At 30.8% G+C, this 20,443-nt stretch overlaps 2 protein-coding genes across 3 annotated transcripts; one reads left to right on the forward strand and one right to left on the reverse strand.

Moving 5' to 3' along the window:
- LOC109353022 (trihelix transcription factor GT-3b-like) lies at nucleotides 40-1,332 on the forward strand. Its single transcript, XM_019595213.1, has 2 exons — nucleotides 40-402; nucleotides 707-1,332. Exons 1-2 carry the CDS (start codon nucleotides 148-150, stop codon nucleotides 1,250-1,252), a joined length of 801 nt encoding a protein of 266 aa, XP_019450758.1. The 5' UTR covers nucleotides 40-147; the 3' UTR covers nucleotides 1,253-1,332.
- LOC109352644 (omega-3 fatty acid desaturase, chloroplastic-like) lies at nucleotides 10,319-13,776 on the reverse strand. Of its 2 annotated transcripts, XM_019594791.1 has the most exons (9): nucleotides 13,632-13,776; nucleotides 12,852-13,372; nucleotides 12,154-12,243; nucleotides 11,920-11,986; nucleotides 11,624-11,716; nucleotides 11,124-11,309; nucleotides 10,957-11,037; nucleotides 10,695-10,832; nucleotides 10,418-10,597 (listed from the first exon to the last, which is right to left on the reverse strand). In XM_019594791.1, the coding sequence occupies exons 2-9, from the start codon at nucleotides 13,334-13,336 to the stop codon at nucleotides 10,418-10,420; spliced, it is 1,320 nt and encodes a 439-aa protein (XP_019450336.1). In that variant the 5' UTR covers nucleotides 13,337-13,372; nucleotides 13,632-13,776. The 2 variants fall into 2 exon arrangements, with proteins under 2 accessions (XP_019450338.1, XP_019450336.1); XM_019594793.1 differs by lacking the exon at nucleotides 13,632-13,776 and having other exon boundaries at nucleotides 10,319-10,597; nucleotides 12,852-13,336.

Consider the following 20,443-nt stretch of genomic DNA (forward strand, 5'->3'; position numbering starts at 1 on the left):
TATATATATATTCTTTCTTCTCTTGTTTTCTAATTCAGCTTTTTCTATATCATTCATAGGTTTCTTCTTCTATGTTCTTTCTAAACATCATAGGATTGAATTAATTTGAGTTCTTCACTTATTGTTATATACTTTCAATTTTAATTAATGGAGGGTCATAATCTCCATCATCATCATCATAATATAACTAATGTTGAGGTCATAGATAGGTTACCACAATGGAGTATCCAAGAGACAAAGGAGTTTCTTATGATTAGAGTAGAGCTTGATCAAGCTTTCATGGAGACAAAGAGGAATAAACAACTTTGGGATGTTATCTCCAATAAGATGAAAGATAAAGGTTACCTTAGAAGTTCTGAACAGTGCAAGTGCAAGTGGAAAAACCTTGTTACCCGCTATAAGGTATTCTTATTCTTCTCAAAATTTATCTCATATCTTGTCTCGTGCCGATGAAAATTAAGATAAAATATTTTCATTGGCTTATTATTAAGTAATTAATCACATGCATACCCTTTAAGAAAAATCACTTGTCAAACAATTTTTCTGAACAATTATTGTAGACAAAACTATATTTTTTAATTAAATAAGTTTATAAAGTCTTGTTTTTCATACACCCTTATAATATTATTAGTATTATGATATTAAATACTATAAGATTTTCTTATATAGTGATAGTACTTTTTTCTTTTGTTATTGAGATTTAAAGGGATGTGAAACAATGGAGCCAGAAGCCATGAGGCATCAATTTCCATTTTACAATGAGGTTCAAGCAATTTTCACATCAAGAATGCATAGAATGTTGTGGACTGAAGCATCAGAATTAGGGTCAAAGAAGAAAGCTATGAAACTCTCATCAGAGGATGAAGAAGATGGCAATGAAGAGAGTGAAAGATACCATCAAAACAAGGGTACAAGTAGCAACAAAAAGAAGAAAAAGGTTAAGATTGTAACTAGTGGAGAAACTAGTGGTAGTAACAAGGGTTTGAAGGAGATTTTGGAGGAGTTTATGAGGCAACAAATGGAAATGGAAACTCAATGGATTGAAGCATTTGAGGCAAGGGAAAATGAGAGGAGAATGAAGGAAATAGAGTGGAAACAAGCCATGGAAACATTGGAAAATGAGAGGATAATGAATGAGCAAAGATGGAGAGAAAGAGAAGAACAAAGAAGGTTTAGAGAAGAAGCTAGGGCTGAAAAAAGAGATGTTTTAATCACAAAACTTTTGAACAAGTTCATAAGAGAAGATATATAGTTTGTTTTTTGGATACCTAGCTCACTTTAATTTGAGAGGTTTGTTTTTAGAACTCTCTTCAATTTATCTTTTGGAAAGTAATAACTTCATGATTATTACATTTGAAGCTTAATTTGTTGTGTTAAAGCAATGGTTTCTTTGTTTGAACATTAATTTTTTTTTACATTGTATTTGATATTAGAAATAGTTGTATGCACTGACAATATAAGAGATTTTTACACTTTTATTGTATCATACACCCTTAATACTTTATTATTATTGACTTTTAAATATAGGTAATATAAATGAAGAGTGAATAATACATCAATTGCGTATAGTGTTATAGCTTTTGTTCATGCAACTATATGTTATGAGTGAGATAGGACTAATGTTTGTTTCATATATATCACAAAAAATTATAAATACTTTGAGAGATTCTTATGGTAGTAGGTTTGTGGATATAGATTATGGGTAAAAGATTGTCCACAAGATAATATTCATCATAATGTCTATTTATATGGAGACACATAGTTTTAAGGTTAATGGAGCATTTGATGAAATGGATCACTACACACACAAAGTGATGTTACTTTCACTTTTGATTATAAACAAAAAAGAAAAAGGAGGATTTTGTTATGTGTGTGATGATGCTACTCTTCCATATTTGTTTATGTTGGAAAGTAAGTCCTACATCGCCTAATTCGTTGTTTCGGGAATGGTTTAAATACTTGTTGGGCTACTCCTCTCATAGCCAATTGATTTTGAGATGAAAGTTTAACAGTTTCCTTTGTACATTGGTTGAGAAGCTGATAGGGTTTTAAATTTAGTGATGAATTGTATATGCAAGTATGCAAATATTTCCATGCTACTCTACTTCCATATTTATTTCTTGATTATGAATCACATCTCCCATCAATGTATTCTTGTGATTGTTAAGGTTAGATCATAAAATTAATAGGATTTTTATGCTATGTTGTATCCGTTGCTCATAACAAAGAATTAGAGAAACTCGACTATATATCAGATATTATATTAAGGTTTTGTATGAAAACCAATTGAGATTAAGAAGACTACCCCAATAGGTATATAAATCATAACTTGAAGAATGGAATGTGTGAAATGAAGCTTCCAATAAATTAAATCTATTTATTTTAATATGACATCATAATTTATTAAATTTAGATATGAGCTAGAACATATGTAACTTTATGCTTCATTTGTTTAGTTTTAAGCTTAAGGGGAATGTGTTAAGGTTGATTGGCTATATATTATTGTAATAGACAATGTTATATATATATATCTCTGTGTGTGTGAGAATTCTCATTTATATTTATGGTTATGTTAATTAGTGTCTAGGGACATTATTTAAGAAATAAAAAAAATAAGAAAATTAGCATTAGAAAATTAAACCCAACATTTTATTTACGAGTACACACTAGATGCGAGTCTCATATATTAGGTCATTTTTTTTGTTATTATATACTCTTTTTTTATTATGATAAGATTGTATATATCTACCCTTCTCGAATGCCGCTAAATGAAAGGTTTATGCACTAAGTTGGGCATGTTTTATATTACATAATGATTGATATGAACGTGATTTTATGTGTATATTGGCCCTATATATTACATAATGATGGATAAGAACGTGATTGCACTTTAGATGAATAATGATATCTAAGTTATAATATGGATAATAATCTATAATATAATCATTTAATTTGTACGTGCTTGAGGTTTAAGAAAAGCTAGTGGATAGAGATTATTATGGTTTTAAATTATTTCCCAAATCATATCTCAATACTATAATTTTGAACCACATTAACACTATGTTTCACAATTATGGTTAATGTAATCACAACCCCAACCATTGAAGCAATCTAAAACAATGCAAGAGGTACTCAAAAAGTTTCAGACTCGTGTGTGAACTTTTGACTTTAGAATGATATCACATTTATGTAGCAATAATGCATTTTTATCACTAGATTTCATATTCAATGGGATTCATGTATTTATCATAAGATTTCATGAAATGTATTTTATTGGATTTATTCAAGTGTGAAGTCCCACATTGGATATATGGGGAGGAGTGAAAGAATTTATAAGAAAGAAAGATCCATAGAACTAATGCCGTAAGGTTTTGGTTCAAGATGTGGTGTTTCACTTGTGACTTTTTATTCTTCACATACCCATGTAACAATGGAACTCCCCGGTCACAGTCTGGTCCAAAATATTTCGAATCCTTTTAAATTGTGGGGTATGCTTAGTAGATTTTTATTTTATTTTTATTTTTAGAATAAAGGGTTCTAGTCTATATCAAATCAAGCCTAAAAATCTCCCATCACGGGACTTTGGATTAATACCTAGATTATTGCTAATATTAATCAACTATATATTATATTTGTTGAGCCCATTAAAAAATGATCACTAAACTAACGAAATTAAAGCATTTTCAAATGAATCATGGCATTGACATGTTTTTTCAAACCGAAAATATTCTTAGTAACAACTTACAACCGACGAAAATTGTAAAAAAAAAACTCTCAATAATAGTTCTAAACCAACGAAACCAATGTTTGGCTTTGTGGTAGGAAGCATATTCAGGATCAATAAAAATATAACATATAAATTTAAAAAATAGAGATTTACTTCCTCTCTATTTTAGCCTTTAATTTTAGGGAAATTTCACGATTTGAATTAATGAGCCGATTATTAAATGCACATAGAATTAATAACTAGAATGAGAAATAAATTTACGAAAACGCGTATTACAATTATTACATTTAGGACAACATTTATGATGAGATTGTTTTGTGTGTAAGTAAATAAAACGCGTAAAAAGCTGTTCCCAGTTTCATTTGATTTTTGTCTGTCGACAACTTTCCTTACAAAAGCTCAAAATTCAAATAAAACGCGTTTCTGACAGAAACCAATTCACCGACTCCATGTTAACAAAACGTTTTTTTTAATCGTTAAAAATATAAATGGTTTAAAAAAAGAATGTTGAGACTATTGTGTGATATGAAAAAAATAACAAGTATCATATTAGATAATGACTTCAACAGTAATTATAAGTAAAGAAATTGCTTTTTGTGATAAATATTTATATATAAACCAATTTTTATTTTATTTTAATTATTTTTAAAGAGCCATATCCATATCGGTAAGTTTTCTTACATATGTATATGTTTGACACATAATTTTTAACATTGGACACATACACCAATGTCCGTACTTATAGGTTCACGCATGACCAACCCGTCCATCTGAGTGTTTACTTTGTTTGTGCTTCATCTAATCATTTGTTTTTATAATCACTGTGATCAAGTATGTTGTTTTTCTCTCTCGATCATTTGGATTCCCCAACCTATAAATAGTGTCTTAGGCCTCTTGTTAAATTACATAAGTTGAAACACATTTCCTTAACTTTTCTTCGATCTTTTATGATGATGCACATCTAGATATCTTCTATTTCTTTCTCTTTGTGGTACTTATAATCTTAAGGGACATTAGTCATATCGTTGAGTAGCAAAAGTCATATTTAATCTATGAGTATAATTTTAGAACGATTTCCATAAAACAATGGTTATCTAAATCAATAATCCAAATTATTTTATCTTAGAAAAGTCATGGTAGATAGTCCACTTACACATTCTATGAAAACATTTTAAAGAAAACAACATAGTATACGACACAACTCAATAATATATTTGTTATATAATCATTTTTAATTCAGGTTTAACAAAGTGTTTTTGACATTAAATCTAGAGAATTAAACATTTAAGAGAAAATGTGATAGTAAATAAAGTTTCCCAATACATTATTACTTTTTTTTTACTTTCTTACGAAAACCTAAAATTTATGGACACTTTATTGGGTATATTTCAAAATAGTCAACCAAGTTTTGAAGTGTGATTCACCAAATATTATTTTTTTATAAAAAGAAAATGAAGAGCAAAAAGTTATACTTGAACATGCATTGGTATTTGAGATCATCTTAGTTAGATCAAAATCTGATCATAAACTATATTGTGCTTTTGAGAAGGAACATGGGGCTCCAAGTTCCAATATTATACCAAATATCTCTTTGCTTTCCCACAATTCTTTTCAACAAAAAAATAAAATATAATGTCAAAGTTTGGCATTGAATAGTGTGGTTTTTTAATAGTCGTGTATGGTAGACAATAATGCGTTTATAACTAAAGATAAAGTTTAAGGATGGTAAATTGAATATTTATCTATTCAAAGTTGAGATCAGTATTGAAACATACCGAGGGAATTTGAATCATGATCAAGGAAAGACACCAGATATGATGCAGCTAGAACCAGACATGATGGAAGCAAGCTTGGCGTGAATGGAAGCAAGCTAGGTGCAACATGCATGATCCTGACCATGACTCACTAAGCTTTGTGCACGAATTAAGCAAAACAGCCTGGTCAAGCCTGTCCTAAGTTTGGCTCGTGCAATCTAACCGATGCACATAAACTGTCTCGGACAGATATTGCACATTAGTTAGTTTTCTGATTTTTAACCAACTTGAGTGGGCAAACATTATATCAATACTTAGTTAAGCGTGATTTGTTAAGAGTTGTTAGGTTCTTGGAGATTCTTGTTTTTCTTTGGGATCTCTTGTTCAATAGCTTGTAATGCAAGTATTTTGTATATAATGCCAACCAAGGGCATTAGTTGAAGTATGAAATGAAGTATTCCTTTTCTAATATTTGCAATATGGTATTAAGAGCAATCAAGGTCCTATCAACCATTGATGCGCATACAACTCACTAAGCCAACACCCTTGCCCTTTTTTCAGTCAATCACTTTTCTTTCCTTCATCTTCATTTTCATCAACACCCATTCACTGTCTTTATTGCAAATATAGAAGACAAATGGATAGCTCAACAACTAATACTACAGACTAACATGATGAAAGAGAAGTGCAGATTAGCACCAACAACAACATGGACATCCATAACCCCTACTATATGCACCCTGGAGAAAACTCATGTACAACCTTGGTGACACAACAATTGGATGGCACCAACTATGACTCATGGAGTAGAGCCATGAGGAGAGCCCTTCGTTCCAAAAACAAATACAAATTCATTGACGGATCTATCACAACACTAGGACAAGATGATCCCAATTTTGACATGTGGGATCACTGCAACACCATGATCATTTCTTGAATTACAAGGTGCTTATCCCTCACAATCACTCAAAGCATTGTCTACATAGAAAATGCCAAAGAACCATGGCATGACTTAAGAAAGATGTTCTCAAAAGGTGATTACTTCAGAATGCCAGACCTACTTCAAGATCTTCATTCCAACAAACAAGGTGACAGAGACACATCTAACTATTTCACTGACTTAAAGACCCAGTGGGAGGAGCCAGAATCTCTTAGGCCAATTCTATCATGCACTTGCAACATCAAGTGTAAGTGTGGTCAAATCAATATCTTCAGGGCATATAGGAAAAATGAATATGATTTGTGTTTGCTAAAGGGATTGAATGAAGAATTCAATACAACAAGAACGCAAATTCTTTTAATGGAGCCACTTCCAACAATAAACAAAGCCTTTTTCTTAAATCATTCAACAAGAAAGACAGATAGAAGGTACCAACCAAGTAAATCCAAAGGTTCTTTTCAATTCTGCAACAAACAAGGCAAATTCTGATGAGCAAGGACAAGTGTGGAGATCAAGGAATAACCCAGGAAGGGGTGACATGACTCAAGGTAGAGGAAGGTTTATAGCAAGAATTACAAAACCAGCAATGAGGTAAAATTATGCACATATTGTGGAAAAAGAAGCATACCATTGAGACATGTTTCTTTAAACATGGTTTTCCACCTAACTCACAACAAGTAAAGCAGAGGCAACCTACAAAAGCCATTAACAATGCAATGAGCTCACACAAGGATATGTCCAAGGAGTCAAGTAATGAGCAACTCAAGGATACAAAAGGCTGCACCTTGAGACCAGAACAATATGCTCAATTGACATCATTACTGAAAAGCATCAGCACTAGTAATCTTGAACACAATCTAAATCAACCGAGCATCACACCAAGTACTGAAAATCAGAATGAGGATGATTAAGAAGATCCCGGAATTTCAGGTAATAGTTCATATTGGGTTCTAGACAATGGTGTCACATACCATGGATGTCCCAATCTGAACTTATTTATGCCTTTAAGATCATTAAGACAATTTCCATTAGCTTGCCTAATGGTCCAACTAACTGGCAAGAATATCAGGGACTGTGATCATTTCTGGTTCCCTAATTCTACATCATGTGCTTCATATTCCTGATTTTAAATTTAACCTCATATATGTTCATAAGCTAACCAAATGTATGTAGTGTTAGCTGATATTTAATGATTCGAAATGCTCCATTCAGGATATGATTACCTCGAAGACGAGTAGACATGCTGAAGTAAGGAATAACATGTACATGCTTAAGAGGAAACCCAAGCTAAATTCTAGGACTAGACATAATGTGAATGTAATACATGTTGAGCCTCATTTTCACTTTTGGTATTTTAGACTAGGACATCCTTCTTTTGACCTTTTGAAATCTGTTTGTAAAACGCACCATTATATTGATGATTCTCCTAAAATAGCTTGTGATTACTGTCATTTATGCAAGCAATTTAGACTTTCTTTTCCAAACAGCATGCATAGAACTTATAATATTTTTAATCTTGTACATATGAATTAAGTTTGATTTATTTAGTTTATGAATCAAGTTTATCAAACTAAATAATGAATGAAGTTTGTTTTCATTGCGAACCCTAATTAGAGGTCCAGGACTTGAGTATTTGACAATGTAATTTCTGTTTGGTAAAGAGAATTTTTTGGGTTATAATGCAACTTGGCTTGATAGGAGGAAAAAAAAACTAATAACCATTTTTCAATGGGCATTTCATATTTACTCCACAAAATATATGCACCCACCAACTATGTAAGAATTTATTTACAACCAGTTTATCATTCACCATTCATTTTTAATCATTATTGACTCTTTAAAAAATTAATATAAATAAATGGTAAATAATATATTAATTGTGTATAAATCTTTACATTGACAATGCATAGATATTATACTCATCTACTCTGGAAATTCAAAACTCCCTTAAAAGTCACTACCTTTGCATAGAGACTTTTTCAGGATAGGATACCAACTATGGACACACTTCTCAAGAGAGAGATTTCTTCATCTGACAGAGGAGGTCCCTTATGTCCCTTTTGTAACGAGTATGCAAAGACTTCTCAACACCTTTACTCTACTTGCAAATTCACTTATTTGGCATGTCAGTTACTCTATAATTGGTTGAACATCATCATCGCTTTTCTTCTCCAACCCATATATCATTTTACTACTCACATGAGCTTGATTTCTCACAAGTGTTATTTGAAACTTTGGCGAGTTATTCGGTTAATCACTATATGGGCTATATGGCTTTGTAGAAATGGTTGTATCTTTAATTCTTTCCAACTCTCTCTTCAACAAATTTTTAAATTTGCTAAGGTTAAATCTTGGTTTTGGATCAATGAACAGATGGATGGAGATTCAATTACTTATTCAGATTGAGTTTTTAAACCTTTATCATATCTAACATTGCCTTATAATTGTTTCTCCTCTTCCACCACTTTTTGTACTTTCTTGAAGCATTTGTAACTTTTTATAATCCTAATAAATCCTTTACCTTTTGTTGATAAAAAAAGAGAGAATTCTAATGTAATCGTTTTCATATTATAGTGTGTTACTATAAGAAAATGTGTTTTATGGTCCTTTAAAGACCAACACTAAATTGAAAAGAATAATAATATATTTTCCTATCAAATTCTTGTACAAATTCTTTTATACCACAAGAAAATGACATATGTCACTTGTAAACTAATAAGTGATGAACAAAATATACATATTCTACTTTTCTTAAGGTATAAGACGATTTGTAGAATGATATATCATTTTCCAATTGAAAAAGTTGTTAAAAGATGAATTAGTATCGGTCTTGTGTCATGTTACGCCGAAACTATTTCAATTGATGCAACCTTAATGATCGTCAATTCAAGGCTAATATTAGTAACGGTATATCCTCTTACATATGCTCTTATACTATAAGAAAAGTAACATATGTCATCAAGTGATATTTGTTTATTAATTAACCAATTTACAAGTAATCTATATCATTTCTTGTAGTATAAGATGATTTATAAGAGAATATATCATTACTCTTAAATTATGGTATTTAGCGATGAACACATTATTGATATGAATAATTCAATTAGAAGTGTCATAGGAGTTTGGGTCCAAAGATCTCATAAATTAAGAGAAGGCACACCAAAAACAGAGGGAACATGTGTCCCGATATGATGAAAGATTATGTAGTGTGTTAAAATCGGGTCAAGATCCTTTCTAGAGAGAAAAGTACATAGAAAATAAAGGGAAAAAATAATATGATATGATACTTTCGTCCTTTAAATATATTGTGATAATATTTTTACCCTTTAATGAAAAAATGAAATTAAGAACTTACTTCTCTAATACTAGAGATAATTCTTGGTGAATTTAATTTTGATTAAAATATATTTTTGTATCAAAGTTGTTTTAATCGCAAAAATAAGGCTTAACATTTACACTAAATGATATATAATACATCAATTACTAAGTATAGCATCTTATCCTTGTTTTATGTTTTTCTTATAATTTCAAAGACCGGTCAAAAAAAATTCTTTAATTATATCCTGATTCAATGGTTGTACTTATCATCCTCTTATTAATTAATTCTATCTTTTAATATAAATAAATAAAAGTGTTTTAGTGAAAACACAATTATTATATGTCTGAAAAATAGTTTATTGATCAAGATAAAATTCACTAAAATAATCTTTACTTTGGTTATCAAGTAAAGATTATAATACAAAGGGTGCACACATATTAAATTATATACGTTAGATTAGTGGTATAAGGTTTTATTAAATCCTAACATAACCAAAATGTCAGGGTTCGATTCCTGATAGAAACATTACTTCATCCATGAACAATAGTACATTTAATGATATACTTCACTCTTCAAAATTGTATCAAGATTTATTACTATATAACACTAACTTAGTATGAAGCAGAGACATTACTCAAAAGTATAAGAAATGTTTCATGCCAAAAAGTTCAAAGATCTTATTTTGATGAACCACTAAGATTAGGGTCACTTTGATAGTACACAATATCACCAGTGTCACTAACAAAATGATCTTTCTTCAAGCTTCTAAGCAAATCTCCAACAAGGTGAAAAGGAATAGGACCAGATTTCTTTGGTTCCCTGTAATATTTTCCGAGCACGGGTTTTGCTGCTTCAGTCTGCAAGTAAAGCGAAAACGAAAAATCGAAACTTTTAAGTCGATGAAAATACTATACCTTATGTTAATCATTACATCAAGTGAAAATAGATACTTACAGCTTCAATTAAGTGATAGTGTGGGATTTGAGGGAAAAGGTGATGAACAACATGAGTTCCGATGTCGTGGTGAATGTTATTAATCCATCCGTAGTCGCGATCAATTGTTGTAAGACCACCCCTCAGGTAGCTCCATTCCTATACAAAATGATTAACATCAGTAATGATGCATTATGACATTGTTCGGTGCATGCAGCCGAACGCATGTTGTTGTATGGACTTGGTAAGCAAGAAAATGAAAGAAAGACGAAGAAAATGATACCTTTCCGCGATACCATGGTAACTTGCCTTCATGGCCATGGTGATGCAAATAAGTCACAAGATCCAACCACATAACAAAAAGCTACAATTCCAATCAAAGTAAAATAAGTTCTACATTCTGCATTCAAAAAAGTAAAAACTAATGCAAAAAATTGAGAAGAAACATACCCAATATGGAACACCATAAAGCATAAACACTCGACCCGCACCCATTACGAAGCTCAATCCGACAAGAATTGCCACCATAGCAGACCAACAAAGTGTAGAAGTGATAATATCATTTCTTTCACTTGGAACAAACAAGTCACTGTCAGGGTGAAAGTGAGAACCAGTTTTTCCAGGACTTCTGCTAAACTGAATTCGAAGATCGACAAAAAAATAACCAAGTCAATTCTTCTACCTAAACTACCAGCAATAATGAATGTTTACGATAATCAAGATTGGTCAAAATCGAATATGAGTCAGTCCAAATCATATATTATATAAGCAGAAGTTGTTACAAACGATAAGGTGATAAACTCCAATAATAACTAATAGGATATATGTAAACTATATAGATAAACTCAAATAAAATGGAAGTAACTAAATCCGAAATAAGATCGTGCTCTATCGATCCATATATATCTAACACGATTATGGGTCAAAAACTTGTAAAAACTGCAACTTACTAGGTACACAGGATATGCAAGCATTGGAAAAGGTGGTGTAAATCTTAAGGAACGTGTCATAGTGTCCAAGCTTCTGAAGATTTTCTCACTTAACTGCAATATTGACATTAAACATCTCATGTTAGTGCTTGAAATAACATCACATGTACCTTTTTTATATGTGCCAATTCTCTGTGTCGCTCCTTCTGATTGGTAAAGTAAATAAAATACCAATCTTAGGGAGTAACACCGAGAGTTGGCACATACATGTGATGTTGTAGTCTCGAGACAAATAGTATATCCTTAGAACATCTTACCGGATGCCAAGATTCATCATTTTCAACATGACCATGATTCTGGTGATGAGTCCTATGACTGATTCTCCTGCATAGTTCAGCAAAATACCAGTTAACAAGATGGGTTTGAAACTAGAAAGAAGCATGAAAGGCATAAGTATATATCAGATTCTAAATTGCGGTCGCAAAATTGCGGATGTGTTCATAAAATAGATGAACAAAGAAAAAGCTATTGCTTCAGAAAGATTAGTATACCATCCATGATAAGGAACTAGAATTGAAGAATGTAACAAATGCCCAACAACACTATTCAGCTTATGATCATTTGAGAAGCTTCCATGACCACTGAAACAACCAAAACAGCAATTAAATTAATCAAACACAATAACAATTTAGCACCACCAAATAGTTAAGAGAAAAAATATACGCAATGAAAGTGTATGAGTTTTATACACTGTCACCGCATCATACACCATTCATGTTTTATCAATATTGACTTTTCACTAACAAAGTGTTAGTCTGGTAGTGTAAGGACGCGCTAGACTCATAGGAGGACCAAAAAGTCAAGAGTTTGATTTCTGGGAGGGACACTTGTTGGGGAGTGACCCTTAGTAGTATAAAAAACATTGACTTTTGAAATGAATGATACAGTGATCGTGTATAAATCTTTACATCGACAATGTATAGATATTACACTCAACTACATATTTTTTGGTTTCCCACAATATCATTGCACTGGAGACACTCTTGTCCAAGCTGGAAACATCTACATCTACATCGAAATGTATATGGGGCTAACTCTCCCAACGGGTATTTTTTCTATCCAGAAATCTCGAACCCCATCTTACATAAGGGGAATCAAGCATGTACCACTTGAACCAACACTCGTTGGTAGCTACAACTATATCTACATATGAACAAGAACAATTAGATGACAAAAAAGTAATTATTACCAATCATGTCCAAGAACAAACAAAGCCCAAAACATGGTCCCTTGAGCAGCCCAATACAAAGGCCAAACAAACCAATTGTTAAGGTAAGCAGCAGCAGCAGCTAAACCAGCAACCACAACAACATCCCTAACAACATAGGACATTGACTTCCAAGGATCCTTAACCCAACAATGTTTTGGAATTGATGCTCTAATATCAGCCAAGTTGAATGGTGGTGGTGCACTAGGATCAAATTCTGGTAATTTCACTCCAACCCCATTACTCTCATCATTTTCAATAGGGTCAACCCTTAATGGGACACTCACTTTCAAACCCCACTTTCTCTCTCTAAAGCTTCTTCCTTTTTGAAAGTTCACACCTTTAACTTCTTTGTTTGTGTTCAAAAATCTAATCTTTGATGATAATAACACTGCACCAGTTCTGGGTCTAGTAATCATTGGAGGTAGAGGGTTTAAGCCACATTCTGATACAACAAAACTTGCCATGCTGACCCAAATGGATTTTTTGGAACAAAAGGTTCTCTGCAATGATAAAAAAGGAAAATTTATAGGAAAATATAAAGAAGATGATTGAATGAATGAGGCATAGAAGAATAATGCAAAAAATGGAACCAAATCAATAAAATACAGCAATAAAAGCTAAATATTTAGACCTTAGAAAAATATATTAATAATAATTTAAAAGCCAAATAGTGTCTTTAATGAATAAAAAAATGGAATATTTGTAATGGAAAATAAAATATAAAAAAAATAGTTTGAGAAATTTAAGGTTAATACTTACTTGGTCTGAACTTTTTGTTCCAAGGTCTAACACCAACTATAGAGGAAACGTTGTAATGTTTGGAGTGATAAAAATCTGAACTTTAAAGGTTATAAGAATAAGGAGAATGAAAACTTGAAAAGGGGTTTAAATTCTTTATGGATTGTGTTGGAATTTGGAATATGGAGATGGAGCTTAAATATATGATCATGAAGGTGGTTGTTGAATTTGATCACGTGTTGTGAATTTTTTGTGTTTAGTGTGTAAGACTTGATAGTATTATTTTGATGAATGGTTGATTTTCATGTTACAAACTTTGTGGATTAGAAAATAAAAGTCGTCTATCTGATTAAAAATTGACACATAGTTAAAACAAAATATAATATTTTTATATTATTTAATGAGATTTAATTGACTTGAAATATTAGACAAAACAATTTCGAGACACAACATCTTTATCAATTTCAATGCATGTTTGCCGTGTATTTGACCTATAATGGAAGTGGATGATCATGCTTTTTCTTCTTTCTACTTTTCTCTTTGTCTTGATTTGATGGCACAAAGTGAAGGAAAAGGATTATGTGTACATAATTTTTTTAGACCCCATCTACTATCTTACAATGAATGACACATCATATGTTATAATCTTGTGATTAGTTAACAAATATATATTTAAATTAAAATTAATTTTTAAGTAATTTTTTGATCAATCACAAAGATCATGACACATGGAATGACACTTATTATGGGACAACAGATGTGCACATTTATTTTTCTGTTATTGTATCCCGAATCAATCAAACTTCATAAAATAATATTAAAATATTAATTTTTATAATATATTTTTTAAATCAATTGATCTTTCTCATTGACTTAAAACACCAAATGAGACATGAATGGAGATATATGATTTTCATCCTAGTTCAATACATTTGGGAATGCCATTCAAATTTCACTTATTCATGGTCGGTTAGGGGTTATACTATCTATGTATGAAATGTGAATAATCTTTTTTAGGGTATAATATCTTTATATTAACCCTCTAGTAAAAGTAAGAGATGAGTAATGAAATGAAATATTGATCATATAAAAAAAATTAAATTATACTATACTCCTTTTTTATATGAACTAGGAATACATGAAGATTAGGCATTAGTATTATTCATGTATGATAAAGCAACTTTCGTCTTATGTTTATTCAACCATGTGTCATACGTGGGATTTTTTTTAATTATTTGTTTACATTTGCTAATATTACTTTCATTTCACAAATAGTGGTCGGAGCAGGAATTACAATAGTGTTATTGTTTTACAAAATCATTGTTCTATCCTAATATTTGGATTGGTCAAATACCGACCAATTCATAGAGTGACAACCTATCATCGGGCAAATAAGATTTAATTTATGTAGTTGTTAATCACGTCTAGATGGTAAATCTGACTGAGTGAAATGATGACAATGATAAGACATGACATATAGTCAACACATATAAAATCACAAACCTCGCCTACATGACTAACATGTTGCTTGGACAATGTAGACATTGTTACATATTTGAACACACCGTTTGAATATTATAGGCTACTATTTGCCATGCGGCAAGACATATCTAATATATACCTACAACATTTTGGATAGGCGACAAAACGATCTATACTGGATAAAGCATTGTGTCAACTAATGCACAGACGCGACAAAGTTGCCCATGCCAGCGTGGGCAGATCTGACAAGACGACTCATCATGATTAAATCATCTTAATATGAAATATGCTAACTCAACCTCTCTATAAATAGGGGAGACCCCTCATAAGGAAGTTTACAATTAGAGTCTCCCTTATACTCTTGTATCTTCACACTCTCACTCTACCTTCTCTTTACATATCATAGTATATTGACTTGAATGTTAGAATATCTTTTGAAGTATCCACCTAGGTAGTTTAAGGCCGACTTTTACCCTGATTCAACGGACAAATCAACATTCCAGGCGGCTCCTGCCATACTTCCTCCACATAGAAAAACACTCATTTTAAGAGATTAATCTATAGCTGCTTGGATGTGAGTTTTATTGGGGGAAAAAGATTTTCAAAACTTAAGCAAAGACACTTTGGTAACTAATTAAAAATATTTTTTTTTATCAAAAACTAAATTGATCATCGATAATATTAAATAAATTTAAAATTAACATATTACTTTTGTTAACAAATTTCAAATTAATAAGTAAATTTAACACTACAAAACATCCAAGATTAAAGGCTTACCATTACTTTGATTGAAGAACGTAGTATTTTAGATGAAGTAAGTTAACATTATACACTAAGAATTTTTCATAAAATAATCTTCCAACTTTGTTTAATCACATTTTCTTGAGTCAAACTCCTCACTAATATTAAAATATAAGGAGAAGTATAATATTTTTTAATTTTTTATTAAAAATACTTAAACTTATGGTCATTAATTTTTTTTTGCCACGTGTAGCAATTCCCGGAAAATGACCCTATCACATTTTCTTTCGATTTATTTTCACTAAATCTTAACTAATAATGAGTTTGATATTATGTCCAAAAATGTGTCATCAAAGTTTTTTGTATTTGAGTGGCCTTTAATTTGCAACATCTTTGCTACTTACAGTAAAGAAATGTATATAAGAAGAACATTAACATGTTTGGAATATACTAATAATGTTTTATCGAACATATGTAATTGGTAACCCTTAGTCCTTACATGCGATCTCACTGGCCTATGAGTATATTAAGCGTATTTGTAGTTTAAGGTAGTGATTCATACGAATAATGACTATTTGTTTTTAAGGTCATGGATTTGTGGTGAATAAAATACTACAGTAATATTTAAACTTGTAGTGACACACATAGTATATTAATGGGTATGAGAGGTTGCATGTTAGAACGTGTTACATACAACAAATGTCTAGATATAATAACAACATTAAGGTATAAGACCTCTCCATACCAAACTATAATAAAATATTATGAAAACCTGAATTGGTCAAGAAAAAAAATATGAAAAGTAAAGGCAATTCTTTTTAGATTTATGGATTGTACTTGGTAATGCTAATTTCAAGTTGTTTTAACTATACCTTAATTACTTAACTCAGTGATTTTTGTTTTGACTATACCATAATTTGATGAAGATCATTTGGATTTTGGGGTGAAATTGAAGGAACATTATCGTTAGGGCTGGGCCTGGTGGTGTTGGTTGGGCCTGGGAGTCACTTTTAACCCTCGAAAAACCACCTCTAATCATATACATACATTATACTATTGCAGCGACAACTCATATAAAAGAGATAAATGTAATTTCTTAAACAAAGAATGATGACGAGTGTAATTAAGTCAAACAAAATATGGTACATTGTGAAGACATATCCAAATATTATGAGAGTCAATGTCTATTCAAAATTTTAGTTCGTTAGGTAGTGTATCAAAAATTCTAAGGAAATGTTTAAATCATAACTAACCAAAATAATGAATATATATTGAATCATTTATATTTTTACTTATCTGCACAATATATCATATTTTGCTTAACAAATTACACTTCTCTCTCCTATAGGGATAGTCAGTGTAATATATTTATATAATTATGGGTGATTTGTGTAATAATTAGGGATGATTTGTGTAAGTTAATAAAATGGTGATTTGTGTAATAATTAGGGATGATTTGTGTAAGTTAAATTTTTTTTTTATATAATTTCACTAAAATTTGGGAATGTAAGTGTAATTTTCTTGGTTATATTGTTCTTCTAGAGGTGAACTTTAATTACATTTTTTTTCCCCATATTTGAATGTGTAGTTTTCCTCCTTTTTTGTGATAATTATCATTGTTAGAGAGGTTAAGTTAAAAGTTAGTAGATATAAGAATTACTAATAACTAAAAATAATTCTTGGACTTGCCCTAAAAACATTATATGGACTTGGGCTTTGATAGTCCCTTATGATTTCAAAGTGATTCAGAATGTTCATGGATGGGCCCAACTTTAGAACATGATAAGAACATTAGCCTAACAAAAAACAATATTCATTTTTCTTGTTTACTAAGGATTCAAAACTTGTCTACTACTCATATTTGTTTAAGGTTGTTCAAATGAAATGTCAAGTTTGAATCTTTAGCTAAGTTGAAAGTTCTTCAAATTCACTCTTGGATCAAAAAATTCCTTTACTTATTTATGTAACTTCTAATCATGCTACAATATGTGGGCTACTATGGCTAATGTTAATATTTTGTTGTGAGTGAGACTCGAATCAACAACGTCGTTTACTTTATTCGTTAAACACTTCACTCTCTTGTATGACTCCAATATGTCTACTACTAATTTCTTAATACAATATTTTCATTCCATTGATATTAATAAGGTTGGTTGAGTAATTAAATTCACTAGACCATAAGGATTTGCCTATGTGGCCTTCCTTTCTCTCTCTTTTTTTCAAAGTGATATTTGTCTTTGCCTCTAAAGAAGAAAATCAATACAAAATGAATCAAGAAATAACTCTTGCCGCCAATGAATAATGGTTTGGACCATATAATATAATATACTATGACCCGACTTGCATGATTGTTCATCTCAACAAGTGTCGCTCACATGAATTGAACTATTGACATTTTGATCATCCTAAAAATCTAGCAAGACCTTACACCACTAGACCAACTCCTTGTTATAAATTAAAGAGCCCCAACATGTCATCTTCCTATTCTTATTTATCATACTTTTCTCTTGTGTTCCTTGTTTTTGCAATCTAATACCATCACTCTTTGATGATTCCATTAATCTATTTGTTGATTATACTTTTGGTCTAAGATACTTTGGTAGGATTTATGTTGTGGAAGAATTATGCCATATACAAAAACTCATTATCATCTCTATATGGTAAAAATATGCTATGATATATAGCATATGAGTTCTTAAGTCTTAATGTTTGTCTTTTATTATATTCACAATTTATTGATTCTTTATATATATGCTAACCCTTAATAAATAATAACACACTCCATATTCGTTTAAAAGAATTTCATAAGTAAAGGAAACCAACGAATGGGCATCACCTTAATACTCCTTCATGTTAGTATTAAGATAATAACGAATTTTGGTTCAAGTAATATATGTTTGATTCCCCTTTAAATAAGGTTTTGGGTTCGAGTCTTGTGGATGAAAAATATACTCGCTGAGAGAGTTAGCCCCATATACATGTGGATAGTCCTGACTCGGACAAAATTGTCTACAGTGCAAAAATACCTATGAGAAACCAAAAATATTAGTAGTAAGAGGATATTGAATATTCTAAAGACACAGCCCTAATTTATTTTTGTACATAACCCTAATAATTTGGTTAAATGCATTATCATCCTAGTTCCCAGCACCAAAAAAGTAATACCCTTTCTATACTATTTAATTTTCCCTTAAATTCTTTTTTTTTCATATTATTTTTCACTTTATGAAATAAAAAAAATCATTGTATTTTTTCTTTATTTGCTCTTAGTGAATACTAGTTGTTAGAAATATTTTGGTTAAAATATATTATTTACATTAATAAATAACTCCTATGAAACCAACTATCACATAGATTACAGAGGAGTAAGAATTTTTTCATCAATGGAGAGACAAATACTACAAAAAATAAAAGAAACAATAATATAATAAGACATTTTTTATCTTTTTATATACAATAAAATAACACTTTTGTCATTGAAACCACATACAAAATCAAGTATTTGTCTTTCCATTAATGGATAAGACCCTTGTCCGATATGGAGGGATCAAATAGGTTAATAGGGGACTCTTAAGAGGGTCTGATCGTGAGAATGAAGAGTTTAAGGAACGAAATGTAGGAGTTGTCAGTTTGAGTTTCACCTATACCAAATTTAAAAAATAAAAAAAGAAGTTATAAGATAATTTGATAATTAGATCGAGTAAATAATTAGAATGCACGAAGTTGAAGGTTCATGTCTTACCCAAATAAATTATAACTTGTAAGAATTTTTGGATCACGTAACATTTAAGTGTGGTTAGGGTCATTATTTTATGTAGCCAAATTAAAGTGATCTAATTCATGTAAGGTATATGGCTATAGACATAATTGTCCTGAAAATTATTGTGTAGATACCTAAAGTCTTATTTCTATTTTTATGATGGACAAAAGTAAGAAATAAGAAAATTGAAATGGCATCACCCTTAATGAAAGGGAATACTTGTCTTATAAATAGGGGTTATGGTCCCCAATTATAGACCACAACACAACATCACAACACAAGAATAACGTGAACCACAATATACATGCAAAACAAGATTCTCTTCATCCCATTAGATAAGGAACTAAGATTAAACATGGTCTACAATTGGAAAATCAAAGAATCTATATGTTCTATAGGAATACGCATTTGCATCCAAGGACCAAACACATGGAATTTGTGGATACATGAGGATAAAGGATGGCATAGAGTACATTCACCATATTCTTCATGAATATATTAAGGTACGCTTCCGCTCTAGTATTTTATGTTTATTCTTGATGATTTGACATGAAAGATCTTGACTATATATAATGATAGTTGTTCATCATCTTTAATATGTATTATGTATCATTAAGTATATAAAGTTCCGACTCTATTAAAGTGTCTATTAATATTTTTCCTACATAACTTACTAATAAAAATAGGTATAATGCAAAACTCTATTATTGAGTTAGTGCTACTTTGCTGGGTTAGGCACATAACTCAATTGGGTTCAATCAATCTTAATCACAAAGCGACAACATATAGTTGAGCTTTGCCAGTTACACTTATTACTATATTCATCTTAATATTACTTCAACTTACCATC

This window comes from Lupinus angustifolius, chromosome LG07 (genome assembly GCF_001865875.1).
Source record: "Lupinus angustifolius cultivar Tanjil chromosome LG07, LupAngTanjil_v1.0, whole genome shotgun sequence".
Taxonomy (NCBI): Eukaryota; Viridiplantae; Streptophyta; class Magnoliopsida; order Fabales; family Fabaceae; genus Lupinus; species Lupinus angustifolius.

Excerpts from the sequence above, each read along its gene's own strand:
- LOC109353022 (XM_019595213.1), top strand. The coding sequence starts at position 148 with ATGGAGGGTCATAATCTCCATCATCATCATCATAATATAACTAATGTT. Across the intron at positions 403-706 it reads ACCTTGTTACCCGCTATAAG|GGATGTGAAACAATGGAGCC; the intron begins GTATTCTTATTC and ends TGAGATTTAAAG.
- LOC109352644 (XM_019594793.1), bottom strand. The coding sequence starts at position 13,336 with ATGGCAAGTTTTGTTGTATCAGAATGTGGCTTAAACCCTCTACCTCCA. Across the intron at positions 11,310-11,623 it reads TTGCATATCCTGTGTACCTA|TTTAGCAGAAGTCCTGGAAA; the intron begins GTAAGTTGCAGT and ends CTTCGAATTCAG. Across the intron at positions 10,833-10,956 it reads TACCATGGTATCGCGGAAAG|GAATGGAGCTACCTGAGGGG; the intron begins GTATCATTTTCT and ends CATTTTGTATAG.